Source organism: Psittacula echo (genome assembly GCF_963264785.1).
Source record: "Psittacula echo genome assembly, chromosome: 5".
NCBI lineage: Eukaryota > Metazoa > Chordata > Aves > Psittaciformes > Psittacidae > Psittacula > Psittacula echo.
In genome coordinates, this window is record NC_137739.1 from 60472767 (window position 1) to 60494586 (window position 21820).

At 42.0% G+C, this 21820-nt stretch overlaps 1 protein-coding gene across 1 annotated transcript in view; it reads right to left on the reverse strand.

Moving 5' to 3' along the window:
* The window catches only part of CCDC88C (coiled-coil domain containing 88C), a 98621-nt gene that overhangs the window by 46276 nt on the left and 30525 nt on the right, over positions 1–21820 (reverse strand). The window contains exons 4-5 of the mRNA XM_080620188.1: positions 11862–11931; positions 140–198 (exon numbers count right to left, since the gene is read on the reverse strand). Of these exons, the coding sequence (XP_080476314.1) occupies positions 140–198; positions 11862–11931 (129 nt within the window). The remainder of the gene's footprint in view (positions 1–139; positions 199–11861; positions 11932–21820) is intronic.

Consider the following 21820-nt stretch of genomic DNA (forward strand, 5'->3'; position numbering starts at 1 on the left):
GAGCTGGAGATTTGTTCATGCAGCACTGATTTTTGGCTAGATTTTCTCACTCCAGAAAAAAATAACAGGTTCAAAAAAAAAAAAAAAAAAAAATAAAAAAAAAAAAATCTGATTTTTCAAGCCTTTAATGAATGTTCACCTGCACAGCACATCCCAGAACCAACAACAGCAGCTTCTTAATTTCATCCATGCTTTTACCTAGAAAGGAAAAAAGGGAATCAGCATGTATGTACAACAAGCTCAGTACTTGCAAAATACTCCAAAATATCTGCCTGAAAAGAGAAATAAGACCTCTGAACAAGTGCCTGGGCAATAAAATAAGTATGTGCTAATTACAACATTACCATGATTTCCATATAACAATACAATTATTATGAATTAGTTTAAAATCCCAGATCCAGCAGGGCTTTTTTTCCCCTCTGTTAAGTATCCTTACCTACATTTTCTGCGGCTTTTCTGATCAAAATGTGGGCGGCAGGGGGGAACGAACAAAAAAAAAAAAAATCCACAACCAGAAAAAAAAAAAAAAAAAACACTAAAAAAACCCCCAACCCTCAACAAAACAACTTTTACATGGTTCAACACATACGCCAGTGCTTGTCCTTTGTTTTGTGATTAATAAGGGTGCAAAAAAGCTCACCAAACCATCACAACTTCCCCCTACTCCAAAAAAAATCCCATGCTAAAACAAAACCAAACCAGCCTGGGCAGAAGCAAAGGAGGGTTACTTTCAAGGAAAGGACTTGTCCTAAATTCTCTGTCCGTAAAATAATTGCCACTCAGACTTCCAAAAGCTGAATGCCATTCTGTGCACATAAATTCTCTTTGAGAGATGCTTCAGCAAATAAATTCTGCCTCTGTTCTGCATCAAAACCTGTTCACACTTTGAAGCAGAAACCCTACGTGCTAAAAGGGATCAAAAAAATGAGTGATGTAGAAGACAGAATATGCAGCTAACCATATGCTCTGGGAGCCGGGTGAGGAGGACACACACACAGGTTGTTACTGCAGGGAACCCTGCTGCGACCAACAGCCCTGCCAGTTGCCTCCAAAGGTTAGGGGAGAAAAAGCTGCGCAAGGGTAACTGGTGCAGCTTTAAGCCAATTTGTTTCAATAAAATTAATGTGGGGATTGTGGGGTGGTAAAGAAACTTATGTATATCAAAGTCAGATAAAGGAAGATATAAGGCAAAGAGCTTCAATGAGGATATAAAAAATCATTATGGAGTTAGGTCCAGGAAAAGCCTGTCCTCATCCACACTAGGAGAGAAGATGGAGCGAGGAACAGGCCATGCAGTTTTCTCTCATTCCTATACATCTGCAGGCTTCCTGATACAGGATGCGTAACTGTGGGATAAATGCTTTCATTTTATACCCTGCTTTACTTGCATGTTCAATTGCTCCTATCACTAAACAGACAGATACTAATTTCTCTGAGTGCAACTGTGTTCCTCCACTAACCCCATGCCCTTGTAACACTATACTGGCAGAAGGTTAGAGGCATGTACAGGACCCAAGGCTGGGGAACTGGAGCTAAACTGACTCATGAGTTAAGCTGCTGCAGCCCCCCCAGTGCACAAAGGCACACTGACCTAAACTACCACAAGGGTTACTTACATCCTCTGAAACTTGCAAGCCAGCACAGCCATGTGCAGGCAGCTTTGGAAATAACATGTTTTCCTATTTCCTGATTTTAAGGCACACAATTGCCCTAAACCAGCCTTTAAATGTACCTTACTTGTTGAATAATTTTTCAGTGACATTTTGGAATGTTGATATTTGAAATGTTTCATGACCGCCCTACAAAAGCTACCGGTATATGTACAAATCCACACCAGAATTCTCAACATTGAAGTTCCACATTTTTAATCATTAACATTTGCAAGCAGAAATACTTCTCTTCTGCAGAGACAGACATATTTAAAACATGCTAGTTCACGCTTCAGCCTGTAAGTACAATATTGTTAACTTCCTTGCAGAATATTTTTAACAATCATTCTTACTCTTTTCCCTTTATCTAGCAACACATATGGCTTGCTCTTCTCTGAAAACTATTATTTAACATATACATAACATTTCAGTCTGTAAGTCCGATAGTTCTGTGCAATTCTGAACAGCACAACATTAAATTAGGTAGTGTCACAAAAAAAAGCCCTCAGCAACAAGAAAACAAATCTATTACTTCATAAACAGTTCATTTGAGGGCACTACTAACCCAAAGATTCAGGTTTGATCAGAAGACATTTTTCATGAAAACAAGTATTCAGAGTTTCGGCATCAGTTTCACTCTGCATCAGCTTCAGAGAAGATATAGACCAGGCATTAAATGCAGAGCATGACATGAAAGCAAGTTGCTAAATTATGGAGGGCAAGTCCATAACTGGACTTACAAAGCGTGTCTCTCATTCTCCCAAACATAGGTGGGGCAGAACATCTCCATGAGAGACTGAAGGAGTAGCCACCAGGTTGCTTGCTCTGGATCACATCAGACAACTGCTCTGACCCCTGCATGCTCCAATGGTACCTCATTATTGACCATAAATTCCAACCCAGGCACCATGGCATCACAGCTGTCCTCAGGGTGAGCCTAGTGGCTTAGAATCACTCATTTGAGAAAACATCAGAGCTACTTTCCAACACCGAGAACATCTATACCATCTGAAAGACATGCAAGCTATTTAAGCCATTGAAACTACACTTTACCTCTCTGCACCAAAGGTGCTATTCTCTCCATGAGATAACAGATGGCATCAGTGATGCTCATGACCCTGTGAGTTAAAACACGTTCAGCTATTACTGCAGACTAACTTAGCAAGGTCAGCCCTGGTCTGGGTTGGTCAACTCAGGGCCTGACCTTACCTGGAAACACCACTGTGAAACCCTGTCCCCACTTGGGCCTTCCCATCAAGAAGAGAAGTCAAGACAGACATGGCAAGCCCCTTTGGCAGGGAAGGCCAAGCCAGAGTTTATAGAAAAAACTGAGAAATTAAAAGACTCAAGGTAACCATGAGCATTTGCTACTGTTTTAAACAGCATTTGGCAGTCTGCTCTCCTCACTAGCAGCTTTCACAGAAAATTTAGCTATCAGGAGTTTTCCAAGATTTCTTTTTTAAAAAGTTATTTTCTGCTTGCTGACATGCTATGGACATGTAATGAAAGCGAGATTGTATTGCTCACTAGAAAAGCTTTTAAGGTTATAAGGTCTACCTAGCATATCTACTCTGCCAGCCACACAAATGTTTGACAAGATCATGTGTGGTTGTTTTAAAGAGACAAATTCCTTGGGCTTTCATTCAGAAGTTGTTTCCCATGGGGTGGAGACAGCTTGTTGGCGTTAAGGCACCCCAAGATAACTCATACTCAGGTTTGAGTAACATTTTAAAGTCATGTAGGATGACATTATTTACAAGAGATATTTAGAAGAAATAGGGCATGTGTGAAAAAAATCTCTCTATCAAACTGAAGTGCTTTGAAGCAAGTTTTCAATTAAACCTCAGAATGAGCCAAGAAGGGATTAATTACCCCTCTTCCCCTTTCATCTCAGATACAAGAGAGCTGAGAGTGGAGTGCCGAAGATTACTAAGTGTATCAGAAGCACATCTAGGATTATCACATGGCACAGCAGCTAGGTTCCACACTCAGGACAGTATATTTATCCTGTAAATCATGTTGAGGAAAAAGAAGTGATCTTTATTGCTAATTTAGTCACGCCTCCTGAACAGTGAATGATCCTGCAATGTTTTTCAGAAGGCTTGATTTGTGCTAAAACGCAACAAGTTGGTATAGCTTGTTGCGCAACCACATAAGCAGGAATGCGCAGGCTTCCCTGTGCTGGCTCATTGGGATGACACAAGCTCTTCCTAGACAGCTGGGAAGAAAGTTTGTTGGGTCTATCCAGGCTTATTAGCTGACCTTACCAAGACAGTGTCCTCCTACAACCTAGAATGCAAATGCATAGGTCTGAGGCAGTGCCTGGCAGACAGGTACCTACAAGCTGAAATGAATGGACAGGATTCAAACTAGCATGTAAACAGACAGGTGCCAATAAAAAAATAAAATAAAAAAAACCCCCACAAATAAAAAAACCCAAACCAACAAAAACTACCCCCCAAAACAAACAAACAAACAAAAAACCCAAACAAAAAACACCATACCCAAAACCACCACCAAAACCCCAAAACACCAAGAACATCCCCAAACCTCTTTTCTTTTACACCTATTTCTGCCTGCAAGGGAGCTGTCAACCTGGGGGATTTCCAGAAAGATCATCTGCTCCCAGCCGTGAGAAGAAGCCAGTGGTTTTTCTGGAAAACAAAGAAGGGAAAGCCCAAGCACCACTTGTGCATCCTGGGAGCCTCCCTGTACCAAAGCCAGGAGACTACTCTGCTCTCACAGAATACAGAGGGTGGGAAACAGATGGCAGGACCCAGGGAGAAGGCAGGCATTGGGATTAACAGACACAGCAACAAAACAAGGAGGACCAATGTAAATCAAAAGCAAAAAAAAAAAAAAAAAAAAGGAGAGTGTGCTAGGAAAGATGTCAGAGAAAACAGGAATGAGAGCGCCCAAGCATTCGAAATCTTGAGCTTGTGCCACTTCTTTCTGCACATTTCAACTTCGACGTGTCTGCAGTGGAGGAGAGCGGAGCAGTGGAGGAGAGGGAGTACCAGTGCATGTGCAGTGCAGTGGTGGTGGATGTGCAGAGAAGGCGTTAAGTAGTAAAACACACAAGTGCCATTTTTCCCAACCATAGCAGCATGCTGAGTGAGAGAAGCTTTATTGCTAGATTTACACTATTGAGACAGTGTTTTGTTATTAACTTCATCTTTTATGAACCTTTCTGCCTCTGGAGAATCGTGAAACAAAATGAGGAAGGAAACCAGACATGAAAAAATACCCCAGTGACAGTAGACATCTTTTATGATTTTAATGAAGACAGTTTCTATAGACACTTTTTAGCAGGGACTTTGGGCTCTCCCATTCACAAACTTAATGTGCAATTTGAAAAGAAGATCTAAATAGCAACATTTTCTGAAAAGACAGAAATGAGCCTACTTCAGGCAAATAAAACCTCATTTCCATTCTTGGTCTGAAAAAAATTTAAAATCACACCCACAGCCTCATTAATTATGACTGTTTCAAAGGATTAATTGCCATCACTTTCCAAGTACACTCACTAGCTGTGTTAAGCTAAGCATGTCTAGAAACTAAGAAATTAGTCAATGCCTTTAAATAGAGGCTCAGGACTAGTACTCTATGCTGATATTCTTTTTGCATAAGGCATGGAAAACCTAGAGATAATTATAGAAACTGATCACAGTGATGTATACAGATGATAAACTGATGATTCCCATATTGATCACTGGGGAATTTGTGGTGCAGGAATTAAGTGAAAAAGCTGTTCAGCAAGAAAAAACACAGAGGAACACAGAAGCAGAGGAAATTTAATGGTAGTAGCTCTCTACCATACAGAGAAGGGAGTAAATCCTGTAACATCAACTGCACCTTTCTGCAAGTCAGATTCCTGGGAAAACTTTCTAAATCTTGTAATTAAACTTTCAAGTTCCTTTTCAGCTCCCTATATTATAGAAACCAGTCAAAGCCTTCATCTTCTTACAAATATTTTTGCAACTCTTATGCTCATGGCCACAGAACTAAAGTAGGCAAAATTGCCACGACCTGGAACAAAATGATTTATTGAACGTGAAAGCAGGTAAAGCTCCTAAACCCAGCAGACATGTTCCTTCTCCTATGGAAAAGCCAAAATGCTACTGCATTTTTAGTGATTTAGTGATAGTTCGAGACCATCTTAAAAACCTAAACGTACACAAGTCCATGGGACCTGACAAAATCCATCCGCGGGTCCTGAAGGAGCTGGCGAATGAAGTTGCTAAGCCACTGGCCATCATATTTGAAAACTCATGGCAGTCAGGTGAAGTTCCCGACAACTGGAAAAAGGGAAATATAACCCCCATTTTCAAGAAGGGGAAAATGGATGACCCAGGGAATTACAGACCAGTCAGTCTCACCTCTGTGCCTGGCAAAATCTTGGAGCAGATTCTCCTGGAAGGCATGCTAAGGCACATGAAAAACAAGGAGGTGGTTGGTGACAGCCAGCATGGCTTCACTAAGGGGAAATCCTGCCTGACCAATTTGGTGGCCTTCTATGATGGGGCTATGGAACTGATGGACAGGGGCAGAGCAGTTGATGCCATCTACCTGGACTTGTGCAAAGCGTTTGACACTGTCCCACATGACAGCCTTGTCTCTAAATCGGAGTGACATAAATTTGATGGATGGACTGCCTCGTGGATAAAGAACTGGCTGGATGGCCACATGCAAAGAGTTGTGGTCAATGGCTCGATGTCCGGCTGGAAACCGGTAACGAGTGGTGTCCCTCAGGGATCGGTGTTGGGACCGGTCTTGTTCAACATCTTTGTCGGTGACATGAACAGTGGGATTGAGTGCGCCCTCAGCAAGTTTGCCGATGACACCAAGCTGTGTGGTTCAGTTGATAGGCCAGAGGGAAGGAATGCCATCCATAGGGACCTCGACACGCTTGTGAGGTGGGCTGATGCCAGCCTTATGAAGTTTAACCATGCCAAGTGCAAGGTCCTACAGCTGGGTCGGAGCAATCCCAGGCACAGCTACAGGTTGCGCAGAGAAGAGATTCAGAACAGCTCTGCAGAGAAGGACTTGGGGGTGTTGGTCGATGAGAAAATGAACATGAGCCAGCTTCAGTGTGCGCTTGCAGCCCAGAAAGCCAACCGTATCCTGGCTGCATCAAAAGGAGCGTGACCAGCAGGTCAAAGGAGGTGATCCTGTCCCTCTACTCTGCTCTCGTGAGACCTCACTTGGAGTATTGTGTGCAGTTCTGGTGTCCTCAACACACAAAGGACATGGAACTGTTGGAACAAGTCCACAGGAGGGCCACGAGGATGATCAGGGGACTGAAGCACCTCCCATATGAAGAGAGGCTGAGAAAGTTGGGGCTGTTCAGCCTGGAGAAGAGAAGGCTGCCTGGAGACCTCATAGCAGCCTTCCAGTATCTGAAGGGGGCCTACAAGGATGCTGGGGAGGGACTCTTCATCAGTAACTGTAGTGACAGGACAGGGGTAATGGGTTCAAACTTAAACAGGGGAAGTTTAGATTGGATATAAGGAAGAAGTTCTTTACTGTAAGGGTGGTGGGGCACTGGAATGGGTTGCCCAGGGAAGTTGTGAATGCTCCATCCTTGGCGGTGTTCAAGGCCAGGTTGGACAGAGCCTTGGGTGGCACGGTTTAGTGTGAGGTGTCCCTGCCCATGGCAGGAGGGTTGGAACTAGATGATCTTAAGGTCCTTTCCAACCCTAACTATTCTATGATTCTATGATGGCCACTCCGTTTTGCCAATAGTCTCACAAACAAAGCAGAAATGCAGAAGCCCTCAATAGTCCCAACTGTTGAACGCCAAATGAGACCTAAATAGCAAGAACAGCATTCTCAGCTTCAGAGCTGTTCTGGTTATAATTTAATACACCTAACACCACTTTTGGCTGTGTTTTAGAAGGATAAAAGTAAAATTTGCAGACAGCACTGGTGAACACAGCTGAAAAACATGCATGGCAACACATCACGCGGGCTTGTTAAAAGGATTAAGTCACTGAAGTTGTTACACCGTGAATCATATCGAATTTTCTAACAGCTCTCTGCTCTTGGACCTATGGAGTCAATACAGTCATTAGGAGCCTTCCCAGCTCAAACAGTACAGAGCAACACTGTATTTGTTTCAGGAATATGATTGCGGGATCAATTTTTCTTCCTTTGCTCAAAAAGGACAACTCACAGGACAGGGAAGGCAAAACTGAAATTTTACTATTGCCTCTCACCCACCCCAGCCCCACAGACCACCTGTGCCTTGGTCTCCAGCTCCTAGTGCTCCCCACATTGCCCAGCACTGCTTTCGCAGATGCCCCCTTCAGGACTCTTCTTTCCCTCTCAGTCTGTTTGGATCACTGTCTCTGGACTGGATCACTGATGCAGAGAAAGTGGTTTCTCCTCTACCATTCCTGCTGCTTTTAAACACTTCCCTCAGATAACTGTCTCCATCATCTCTTCTCACCTCACTGCTGTCATCCCCTGCCTCCTCCCTTCCCCATCACCTTTCCTTGGGGAGTCTCTGTATTCATGCCAGAAGCACCACTTTCCATGCTGATGACTGCTTTGTCCTCACATCTCTCTATTCAATCTGCAGCCCTCCTTTAGGTCTCTCACTGACTAGGGAGATCTGTTTCACTTGTTTTTCCCTTCCTCTCACTCCTCTCTGACACATTCAGTAACAAGGACATCAACCTGACAGTCACCCAGTCATTGCTCACCCACATGGCTCATCACAGCCTATTTCATTCAGCTTTTTATACTGGTTTCACTAACTTCTCAGCTTTCTCCTCCCTGGTCCCTTTCCAAGCTTCCTCAGCCAGGTTCCTCTTCCTGAAAGAAGTTCTAGTTCTCCACTTCTCTAACCATTTTTCAGCACATCTTACCAGTGATCATCTGCTTAAAGCTAAGATTAAGATGAACTTCTTTTGAAATTCTATCCCTCAGACATTTTACTCCTTGAATACATTCTTCGGAGCAAGTACATCGAGTCTTTCTTTGTTCACCACTCTCCTCTGTAGTCTCTAAGCTGGGACTGGTTGTGCAAAATTTTCTGGTTGTGATTAAAGGAGCTGGAAGACGGGAACACACGGATGACCAACATCCTTCCTACAAGACACATCTTCAAAGAAATAAAGATCTATGGTGCTGACAAAAACCAGCAAGCCAATGATGGGAAATTATAGTTAAATACAGGACAGCTTTCAAGTGTGCAGCTTCCCCAGGAACCAACACTGTGGTTACTCCATTATGAGTCTCCTGCCAAATGTCGCTCAGAAATAGCCATGACAAGAAACCAGCCAGGATTTTCCATTGATACTTAGCCAGCAGAGATACTGCCTTGTTGGCCCAAACATCTCTATTGAATAGCATTCTTGATGCTAGCAGCCCAGGCTCTGTCCAGTGCCTGTACAACTGTGAAAAGCAACAGCCCTTGCATTTCTATTTCCTTCTTTACCCATAACAGTAGCCTGTACAGGAGAATCGAGACCAGCATTGCAGACATTAATCTGCTTGCTGAACATGTGGGTGCCTTACTCACAGCTTGATTTTATTGCAAAAGTGCCAAAACTCTGAGTTTCAGTGATCCAACATCTCCAAGTTAATACTACTGCTGCTAAAAGCAGCAAGATAAAAATCTCTTGTCAAGGTTTCTGCCATTTGTTTGCTCTAGAGATGCTGATTACTGCGCCATTCCCCATCACTGCTGACAAGGTTCATCCACTTTTCCTTGTTTGGTAAAAACAAATATAGTGTCCTTGATACCAGCATGAGGCTAAGGCAGAGACAGAATGGGCATTAAAAAATAATTAAAAGAAAAAAAGCCACAGCAATAAAACCTTTCATTTCAGAAATGTGATTCTACAGAGAAGTCTCCTTTATTTTCAGACTTCACAGGTTTCATTTTACCTCACCAAAACCACTGGACTCTGGACAGGAGCTCATTGGTTTCCAGGCCACTTTTGATGTGTCACCTCAAGTGGCAGATGTCTTTGCCTAAACAACACGGCCAGATAGATGTTTTTCTCCCCACCACATATATTTCACTTCCCACACTTCATTTGCAACAGTTCCTTCACACTTTAGGGCAATTCTGCAAGACTATTCTGATGTGTACATATTGCTGCAACTGAACTGGCTATAGAATCATAAAATCACAGAATAGTTAGGGTTGGAAATGACCTTAAGATCATCTAGTTTCAACCACTCTGCCATGGCCAGGGACACCTCACACTAAACCATGCCACCCAGGGCTCTGTCCAACCTGGCCTTGAACACTGCCAGGGATGAAGCATTCACAACTTCCCTGGGCAACCCATTCCAGTGCCTCACCACTCTAACAGTAAAGAATTTCTTCCTTATATCCAATCAAATTATACAGGCACACAGGGCAGAAAACTGGGAGGACAAACAATTCTCCAGACTGTATCCTTGGTCACTTGCAGCAATAAGCGAAGAGACATGCTGCAGTTAGAGCAGCAACTGCTTGAAAGTCAAGAACCAATTCACTAATATGTGTTTGACATGCAAACACACATATATCAGATATTACATTTCTATGTACAGGTATGTAAATGTAAGTGGTGTATCTATCTATTAAGTGTATCTATCTATCTATTAAGTGTATCTATCTATCTATTAAGTGTATCTATCTATCTATTAAGTGTATCTATCTATCTATTAAGTGTATCTATCAAACTGAGACTCAGAAGTATTCAAATATTTGTAGTTTGGCTGCAAATATGTACAGTTTGTTTAAAAGCATGTTTGCAATTTGGCCTGTTTAGGAGACTGGTTGACAGAGTCCCTTGGGTGGCAGCTCTGAAGGAGTCAAGGAAGGCTAGACATTCTTCAAGAAGGAAATCTTAAATGTGCAGTATCAGGCCATCCCCATGTGCAGGAAGACAAGCCAGCAGGGAAGCCCACTGGCCTGGCTGAACAGAGGACTTTGGCTGGAAATCAAAGGTAAAAAAAGGGAGAATTTATCACCTTTGGAAGAAGGGGCAAGTAACTCCAGAGGACTCTACAACGATGTCATGAGCATTCTCCTGAAGAAACTGGCTGCTCATGGCTTGGACTGGTGTATCATTCACTGGGTAAACAACTGGCTGGATGGCCAGGCCCAAGGAGTGGTGGTGAATGGAGATACATCCAGTTGGTGGCTGGTCACAAGTGTTGTTCCCCTGTGCTCAGTATTGGGGCCAGTTCTGTTTAATATCTTTATTAACAATCTGCACAAGAGGATCGAGCGTGCCCTTAGTCAGTTTGCAGACAACACCAAGTTGGTGGGAGTGCTGATCTGCCTGAGAACAGGAAGGCTTTACAGAGGGATCAGGACAGGCTGGATCAATGGGCTGAGGCAAATTGCATGAGATTCAACAAGGCAATGTGCCAGGTTCTGCACTTGGATCACAACAACTCCATGCAATGCTACAGGCTTGGGGAAGAGTGGCTGGAAAGCTGCCTGGCGGAAAAGGATCTAGGGATGCTGACTGATGCCCGCTGAACATGAACCAGAGTGTGCCCAGGCAGCCAAGAAGGCCAACGGCATCCTGGCCTGTATCAGAAAGTGTGGTCAGCAGGGCCAGGGAAGTGATTGTCGCCCTGTACTCAGCACTAGTGAGGCTGCACCATGAATACTGTGCTTGGTTCTGGGCCCCTCACTGCAAGAGGGACATTAAGGTGCTGGAACAGGTCCAGAAAAGGTCAACGAAGCTGGTGAAGGGTCTGGAGCACAAGTCTTATGAGGAATGGCTGAGGAAACTGAGGTTGTTTAATCTGGAGTAAAGGAGGCTCAGGGGAGACCTTATCACTCTCTACAACTACCTGAAAGGAGGTCGTAACAAGGTGTGGGTCTGTAATCCTAAGTAACAAGTGACAGGACAAGAGGAAACGGCCTCAAGTAGCACCAGGGGAGATTTAGATTGGATATTGGGAAAAATTTCTTCACCAAAAGGGTAGTCAGGCATTGGAACAGGCTGCCCAGGGAAGTGGTGGAGTCACCACTCCTAAAGGTATTTAAAAGATGTGTAGATGTGGTGCTCAGGGACATGGTTTAGAGGTGGACTTGGCAGTGCTAGGTTAATGGTTGGACTTGATGATTTTAAAGGTCTTTTCCAATCTAAACAATAATATGATTCTATTCTAATTTAAGGTAACAAAACAAATAGAAATTTTATTCAGCATTTCAGGAGCAGAGGGTTAAGAACCCAACAAACTACTCACCAGAAAGAGGATCTTTGCCAATCATTAAAACATTTGGTAAATTCATTACAATCAGCTGCTGGAGGACCTCCTAAACAAAAGAGAACAACAGGCAAAGTTCAGTGTGAAGGAATCCCAATCAATCACACCACAAGGAATAAAGAGCTCCATCACTTACAAAGCTTTTAACATACTGGCAGATCAGAGGTCACAAGAGGAAGCCCCACTTGAGAGAGAAATCACTATTTGAAGATCACTTCAGGTTGCACAGCTAACATACACTAATCACCTCTTTTAACAATGGCTAATATAGTACTTAAAGGGCCCCATGGCACTAATCAGAACTAATGCATGGCCATGCCAGGCACACCAATCAGTCATGCCTTTACCCCACGCATGACCTGTATTCAATTGATGTTCAACATACAGCTGCTGTCATGTTTCAGGGTGTATAAATGCAGGTGGTTCAAAGGTACCTAAGCCATTCTGTGAAGTTTGAGTAACTCAAGTAATCGGTCAAATTATTTCATGTGTCTGAGATCTGAATGATGGGCTAGGGAAGTGGGTGTAGGGGAAAGCTATTGAACAGGCATCTGGCACTGCTCAGAGAAACTGGATTTAAAGTTCCAGTTTAGTTCTAAGTTCCCATTGTTTTTAAATGGGGACTAAACCAGATCTAAATATGTCATGAACCTTGTTCAAAGGTCATTATATTTTGGGGGAGATACCACATACCACAGCACGTCATGCCCAGTATAAAAACTGGGGGCAGTTACGCCGAAGGGCTAGATCACCGCTTAGGTTGGGCTGGATATCCGTTGGCAGGTGGTGAGAGATTGTATTCTTTTCCCTTGTTATTTCCTTTATCATTATTATTATTGGTGGTAGCAGATACTTTTAAAGTATTTCCTTTATCATTATTATTACTGGTGGTAGCAGTAGTGATTTGCGTTAACCTTAGTTAGTGGTATCTTACTTATCTCAACCTGTGGGAGTTACATTCTTTCGACTCTCATCCCCATCCCTCTGGGAGTAGGGGGAGGAAGGGGGTGGGGGAGTGAGCGAGTGGCTGCGTGGTTCTGAGTTATCAGCTGGGCTTAAACTACGACAATTCTTTATCGTGAAAATTTGTTTGAAAGGAAGGTGCACTGCTTAGTCAGGTTCAACCTTCACATGCCAGCTGCCTGAAGCTACTCTGAAGTGACAGAACAGGCTTAAGGGATAGGAAAGGCTACAAGTCCCGGGATGGGCAAAATGCTTAAACACAGACAAATAAATACATTGCAGAGGGGACTCTGCATAACAATTTGATCAGCCATGAACCACAGTAACATACAGAGCACAAGACTACAGTTGTTACCTTCAAACTACAGTTACCAGCACTCTCTTGCGATGATATGAATAAAACATTTTGCAGGCAAGTATTTATTTCACATAAAAAGCCTGGGAGGAAAACGGTGTGTGATTAAAACACTGTGCTGGGATTCAGGAAACAAAACATTCACACACAGAGCTCTACCAAATGTTTGGCATGTGCCTTTTCTCTACTTGTCTCCATCTCCCAGCCCACCTCTAGGCCACTGGGAGGGCACATGCACGGATACTTGCAAAGCATTCAGAGCCAGGGGAAAAGTACTGCAGCTGAGCACAGTCACACATTTCCCAAAACAATCACTCATTCACCCAACCACTTCCCCTCCAAGTTACCCCATTGTTATTCCTCTGCTTTTCACAGTTACTATAGGAGGAAAATTAAGCCTGATTGAAAGAGGAAATATTTCCGTGAGCCTGCAGCATTTGATAAGTAATCAGAATGGATATTCAAAAAGAAAAAAAAGTTTTAGACATGCACTTCACTTTTTTTTTCCCCCCTCTCTCTGATCCATACCCAAAACATACTCAACAATTTCTCTTCTGAAGAAAGCAGAAATATCTCAGTGTTATAGATGACAGTGGTTTTTGACACTAAGAAAAAAAGACTCTACAGACCTTTATGCAATGTGAAGTTTGGCTAATGCAGACCAAACATTCACGGAGTAATTAGCCAAAAGCATTTTATAGTTTGTGCATTTGAGACGTGTCAAACAAAGTTGTTTGCATCTGTTACCAAAACAGGTGCAAACCCCATTGAATTTAACAGCCCATGGTTGGACTGCAGTATCTGTTATGACAATACAGCATGGCACTGAGGCTTTGAACAGTAAATCAGAATTTGCATATACTGAAGTACTGAGCTTTAACCAGCAATTTCCATGGCAAAAAAGAGAAAGAATTGTGCTTCTTGTCACCCAGCGTGTGGAGCGGCACTGAGGCAGGAATGCATAAGGAATTTGCGTTGTCTTTGTGTAAATCATCAGATCACTAGCTATTTAACTGGCAGTCACAAAAGGCATTACAGCTAACTTTTATGCTGGTAACATTCCCACGAGCTCCTTCTGTAAAATACCTGTTTATTTTTAAAGTAAGTTACTTAAATAGATAACTATCTTTATTGTTCTAAAGCCTTCACCTTTAGATTAGTGTTTGTGATGGCAGTACTGTTACACACTGCAGCTCACCAGTAGATCTCAACACTTTGTAAAGGAAGGTCAATGTCATTGCTTTCCTTTTTCAAGATAAGGAAAGGGAGTCAAAGAAACAGTTAGTTCAGTTTAATAAACTATCCTCTGTTAACAGAATGTAAATGAACTACCCACTCATGAGTGTGAGAAATAACTAAAAAAACTAAAAGCTGCTTACACTGATGAGTTTAGCTCAGATTTTGTCTGGGCAAAAACCACAGAAAGTTAGTAAGGCTCAGCTGACTTAGTAACTAGGATAAAGTGACCATGTCTCAGGTCTATTGTTTTCCCACATCTGGAAATACAACCAAAGTTGGTCCCATCAACAGCAAATCATGAATTCAACTTCTATCACTTACCAATATTTTCTTGCCTTCCTTACCTGAAGCAGCAACAACACAGGTTGAGAAGTAAAATGCAGTGCCTCAGTCTGGCCTCTCTGCTCCCCTCACATCTTACCATCCCACCCTGAAGACCCCACAGAGTCAGATTTGGGCTTCAGGCAGGGAGCTGTGCTACACTGGACATGGGATTAAGCTGGATATGGGGCCAGCCAGCAAAATAAATGGAAGATAAACACATCGTTTCCCCATAAGGACAGCATGTTATTGTATTATACAAAAGGATGCCATTTTACTTGAAATCAAACATAACTGTGAGAAACTGCAGCAGAGGCAGATATGGCACATGTGTGTTATCTTGCCCCAGGTGACTGGCATGGTTCAGGGCAGAACACTCAGGCATGAACTACTGGAGAGCAAAGCAGGGTTTTCAAACACTTTAAATAGCCCACAAAAACTCCAGAGTATCATTGCTCTCTGGATTATAGAAAAAAAAAAACAAACCAAAAAAACTAATTCCTCTTGTGAGAAACCTTTTAACCGCTTTTACAGCACAACTAAAGCTTGGTAAAAACAGTAAAGGTTACAGCAATAACATATGGTAACAATTTCCTTGGTTATTGGAACAATTAGGGTCTGAGCTGCCAGCTTTACACCTAGACCACTAACCAACTCAGAATACTGCAAGTCAGCAATCACTCCCTCAGAGCAAATTGGTTTTTTTAATTGTTGCTAATGAGATTTCCACAAAAAAAAAAAAAAAAAAAAAAGTTGGTAGCAGAAGTGTTATTTAAGGAATCTAATTGAAAACAAATCCCCATCTTGGCCTCAGTGCAGTGCCTGTAGGTGCCTGAAATGCTCCTCTGCTGAAGATCAGGCAATCTTAAGCTTGAAAGGATCTGTCCAAAATCTCTGCACTTTTGACAGTAGTGATGGTTGCAAGAATGGATGCTTCTAGTTAGGTCAACACCACTATCGCAAAACATAAAGATCAGCAGCCAAGTCATGTGCTACTTGAGCCAGACTCCCAGACTCGGTAGATAAACCCCACAAAGGTTTAAATGCAGAGCTACATGAACCTATGCGAATAGGGAGGGCTTTCGAAGGGAAGGTCAAACTGGGTGCTCAGTCCTGGATCACTCCCTCTCTGCTGTGCTGGCCCACAGATGCACAGCATGAAGCAGGCCAAGACAACTGGCAGATCTGAGAAACCAGGATACTGCTTAAGCTAGAGGCATGTTTTATTTTCCTCCTGGAGAGGCACTCCAGGATTGGTACACAAGGATTCAAACACATTATTAAGTTACGTAGAAATCCTGAGGTTAAACGTAAGTAAATGCTATATTCTCATTAGCAGCCTTCTGGCATCTAAGCCCTCGTGGCACACTTGCTTCACATTTGCAAGCTCTCTGCAATCACTTTGCTAAAAAAGGAGCTTAAAAAAAAAGAAGAAAATTCCTCCACATTGATTCTAGCAGTCAAGGACTTTAGGAGAAAATCAAGACACATACGAGATGCAGAAAAAATTCTAAGCACCTAGTTAAGCACGTAGCTTATTAAGAGCCTAAACAAACATATTCATTTGCTCTAAAAGTTTCTAATTAGTTTCTGGAGTGCTGAGGCACATTTTACCTACTTTATCCTTCCAAGATCACACACCGGATGTTTGCTCTCTGCCTCAGATAAGCAGAAGAGATGCAGCAGCAGCTCTCAGACTCAAGTCACCATGGTCACATATTAACATTTTGTTTACCTGTAACAGGGTAAGTGGCCCCCCTGTAATTTCGTAGAGCAAAGTCTCCTTGTTCCATACTACACCTCAGTACACACTTGATTCTTAAAAAAACACATGCAACAGCATGGAATAAAATGGTCTTAGGGTATTTTCTTGGCTGCACTTTTAAATGCCAGTTTGAGCATGCAAATGTTTCTTGCAAAGAATGCACTGCCAGAAAAGGAGTAGGTAAAATTGTCCTTTCCATTGCTGAGAGACCAGGCAAATACAAGCTCTACACAAAAACTTTCCCCTGCGCTGCAGAACAGCACAGCATTAACGCAGGGTAACTACTTGCTTCTCATGCAGAATAAAATTAACCTCTGCCTGAATCCTAAGCAAGAAATTACTAAATAAATTATGTAAGAAGAGCAGCAGTCTACCAGCCATTGTAATTCAATGCTCAAGTCAAGCGATTCCACTTAAGTATATTGCTTGGCTATAAAATGCTAATTGTCCAGCTGACTGGAAGCCAAATGGTGCTTTCCTACTTAAAATGCTCATAAGGAAAAACCATCACCAGCTTTATTTATATCAGCAAAAGCAAACACTACCTACTTACGGAATCTGGCTTAAATTTCAGCTGCAACTCAGGCCAACGAAGCAGGAAAGTTCAGCAGAGTCCTATCTGTGCAGCACAGCCAACATTTTCCTCTGATAAAGCTCAGCATGGATCTGATCTCATAAACATCCTGGGAAACATTTGGTGAAGGAGCTACTACATGCTTAGGTAAAGTCTCAGCAGGAGTCAGTGGCCATCCGTATCAGCTCACACCCTCCTAGAAGGAGGATGGGGTGGCAGCTTTGCCCCTACACATCTTAAGGTCCCTTTGAATGCCACCACAAAGACAGGTTGGGAACTACATTTCCCAGGCAAGATGTACTCCAATTCCATTCTGGAATCAGAACTCTAAAGAAGAGTAAACACTCAGGCTAATGAACAAGTTAACATTAAAACATATTTTTAAACAGTAAATTGAGACACAAGGGATGTTTTTTAAATATGTTTCTTCAAAGTTTCAAGTTTTAATATAATAATGAAACCAAGTTATTCTGCAGCCTAAAACAAGGAGGTTGAGTTTTAAAGCAAGAAAAAAATATTTGTCTTCCTATTTACTTTTTTTTTTTTGAAGTTATATATATCAGCTATAATTGCCTGGAGTTATTGTGTCACAGAAATAATTTCTAGCAAGGTTCTGTAAACTGTATGATAGGGTCCCACAAAAGATTAGGCAAGATGAAACAAGTTGTTGCAGGGGAATGACAAGGAAGTGAAAGAAACAGATCTTTTATGGAGATGTTTTCCATGTACATCTTACCACGCAAGCATGCCTGATGACACTGTGTGTGACTCAGTACTCACTTTCTCTGCCAACACATTATATACATGACAAAATTTGGTTAAGAACTTTGCTCATCTCTGCACAATTGCATTTACGTGACAGGCTAGAGGATTAGCTGTCTTGAAATGAATTTTTTTCCCTGAAAACCAGCAAGTTACAAAGCATGCTCCTAAAGTCCCTTCAAGTGGAAACCCAAAAGCCACTAAAATAACTGCTGCCTCATCTGCTGAAAATAATCAGTTCTGACAATCATAGACTGGAATCACAGTGGGAAGGATGTGAAGGAATCATACCTAACCTTAGCCATGCTCAGTCTGTACAGGGTGCAGACAACTGACCAAATGACAGAAGTACACTCAATGTAGATTTATACCATACAAGATCAGGATTTAATTATATAAAAAAATATAATAATCACACATGCAATTTGGATGGCATATATCATATATATATATATATGCATGTAAATATATGTGTGTGTGTAAATATATATATGTATAATCCTCTCCCCCCTCAAAAAACCCCAAAAAACTAGCGAACCAAACTAGAAAGGACCCAGGAACAATCATCCACCCAATTCATTGTTATGGCTCAGGTTTTTCTATTTGTATTAGAGCAGTACAGAGGTCCCAGCCAGAAGCAAAACCTCATCCACTGGAGCTGTACAAAGGCATAGTGAGACATCTCTGGAACAAAGAGCTTGTCATATATATGCAAGGCATATACGTAGGTTGACGAAAATGTAGTAACAAGCAACGGAGGAAGGAAATGAAAGGAAGATTCTGTGGTTATAATGGGATCCATTGTGCGCACTGTTGCTGCTTTATTAACTGGTTAAATCAACTGCTCCAGGCTGCACAGAACTAAAGCACTCCGGACATCAGAGGGCAAGGTGACCAAGGCAAGCCCTGATTAACAGATCTGCTTTAACATCAAATCAAACTGTTTACAGTGCACATTATCTACATTATGTAACAAAAATTCTATATATATTTCAATGAAGTTATTTTTTATATATGCAAAAAGCATTTTTGGGCAATTGGTTTTACTTCTAACACAGTGGAATAAATAATGGAGAAGCTGCCACCCCCAGATACATCAGCTGCAGAGCAAATATGTTTAAAATCAAACTAAAGACAAAACCGTACATTTATTTCTAAAATCCGAAATGAAATATTCAATGGTTATGTAGCAGCAGATTTCCTACCCTAGTTTTACTGACTCCAGGATGAATCACTTATGTTAATACAAATACAGCTCTACGGTTGTGCCTAGTGGCAATATCAATTTGACCTAGAGACGAGAAAATACAACTGTGGAGCACTGCTTTTATTGCCAGCAGCACCTTTGACTAATTTACCCTCTTTGCTGAAAATAAAAAAGCCTATTGATTTATCCTCAACTCCTCTCTTCAAATGATGTCCAAACGACTTCACATGTTTATAACAGTACCCAGACAAATTACTCTCAACTTCTGTTTTACTTCACTTTAGATTTGTTCTGAGGTGGTTTATGCAGTAACAAGGAGTATGAAATGTGTTGTGTTAAAGACCTGCCACTTGACATTACAAAAACAGCCAGCTAAAATACAATCTGTCTGTTGAACACGCTTTAAGCTAATTTATGATAGTCTCTAAGGACTGTAATAATTTAGCCTAACACACATTAAAAAGAAACAGCAGAAGCCATCAGAACAGACTTGAACCACTTCTGAATTCTCTGAAACTCAGCACCAAGCACACTCACTTGTTTTAAAAGGAAGACAGTTTCCAAAAATACATTAGCCATGCAGAGCTCCAAGGTCCAAACTCTGCTCCACTGCCCTTGTTCACAGGAATAAAAAGAAAGTACAATATTAAATACAGCTTGCCATCAAGAAACCACCACCAACCAAGCTAAAGCATTTGTAGAAGGACTATGTATAATATATGGTTTTTATCTACTGTCTCAGTAGACCTCTTGACTCCATGGAGCCAGCTAACAGGGAGAAGTATCTTTGCCTCGAAAAGGTGCCATGCCTTGTCTTCAATACATCCAAACATCCTTGGAGCTGTTGAAATATAACACAGATAAGTGCTTAGAAACAAGCACAAATACGCTTGGTCTTTCCAGGACAATACTCCCCCAAATAAATAAGATTTAATTCACATTACATTGGTAAATCATTTTGAGAAACTTGAATGGATGGTACTGGAGAAATACAGAAAATGACACTTAGAAACCAAGGAACAGTGAATACATAGACATCATTCAGGCAGTGATGAACAAAGGGGATTTTATGGGATAGGACACACAGGTTATTGGTTAACACTCCTTGCTTTAAAACACATGAAAAACTTTGGGTCTGTAACTTGGGAAAAACTGTAATCCCAAAGCAATTTTTTTTTCCCCTCAGTGAAGAAAAGGGTTGTGACAGTGCATAAGGAATACCAGAGAGAGAATTGAGCAACTAGTCTGTTAGCGTTCATCCTACTCCCTGTGAAGGGGGGAAATAAAGTTTAAATTAAATTAAACTGATTAACTTCCAAAAAGCTTATTTAATGAGTTTCCAACAAGCTCGAACCTTCTTGTGCTTGGGCAGCTTCTGGGCAACCTAGCATTGAACAACAAATTAATGTTTCAGGAAACATGCAGTCACTATGCCACTGGTTTATTATTTAATTCCAACAGAGGACAGCAGCATGGGCAGTGGTGGTCCTTGAGGCATTTGCAGAAAGCCATGCAAAAATCTATGTCGGATTTACAGAAAAGGGAAGCTTTCAGCTGGTATGAAGGGAAGTCAGAGCGTGACAAGTTATCCCACATTGCAAGGATGCCCGGCCAGACAGTAAGATGCTATGGGACAAAGGAGGTGGTTGGAGAAGTACAGGGAAGAAAAGGTTTTGTTGATATATGTCTGTAGGTTAAAACAAACCTAAAGCACCTCATACATGCTATTAATCTGATTAAATTAGCTGCAACAACCTGGCTTTCTCATCACTGAGAGCTCTCTTGCAGGCAAACTTACGCTACCAACCAGTTACCAGGGCACTAAAAACTCAAATACCTGCAACATTCTTGCAGTTCAGGCACACCCCTGCCAAATACCCCTAGAAAGCTTTATGAGACATCATTGTAGAATTTATATCCAACATTACTACCTCAAAATATCACTGCATTATCATCCAATTCACCCAGTATTAGCAAGTTCAGCAAACACCCAGACACAGTCCCTAGCCTATAGCAACAATCTGCAAATTTTTTCTTAAGGTGGGTTAAGGGAGAAGCTTCAAGTCAGACCAGATGGTTCTTCCACACACAAATGTACAGTGCTGTTTCTCTTTACAGTCAGCAGGTTGCCCCAGGCAGGTAATATGCAAGGAATTTTGAAGGCTGTCAGTGCTTCTTGCACTGTACAGGTGGAGATGCTGCAGTAAATTTCTTGTTACTTTCCCAAAGTAACCTGAGCACCCTTGTGAAAGAAAACACTCCCAGCATTTACTGTGTCAATCACTGTTAGCACTGTGCCACAGAAACTAGCCCCGGTAAAAACTAATAGTGAATAAAATGGGAGAGGGCAGGAAGGGGAAATGGGGGCCATGCCCTCAAAATAGCCTCTGGGCCTCCCATCACTCCCTGGATTTTCTATGCTCATTTGTTTTCAATAGCAAGCAACCTTTCTATCTGCAGTTACTGTGCCCCCCTTGGAAGATGGAATAATTACCTACGGGGAGAACAGAGTCATTTGACTCTTGGCTATTCACAGAGTCTACTTGCAGTAATTTGCACCTCGGCAGAGCTGAGCCATGCACAAGCCACAGGCAATTACCAGGTCAGGCTGCCAGGAACAGCCTCCCTGGTTTTCCCAACTTGTTTTCACCAAGAAGGTGACAGAAGAGCCTTCACTTCAGTCCCGTCAAAAGACCACTTTAGCAAAGGACCAGACCCCTTTGTAAACTGACAGCCCAGAGCTACCTTTACA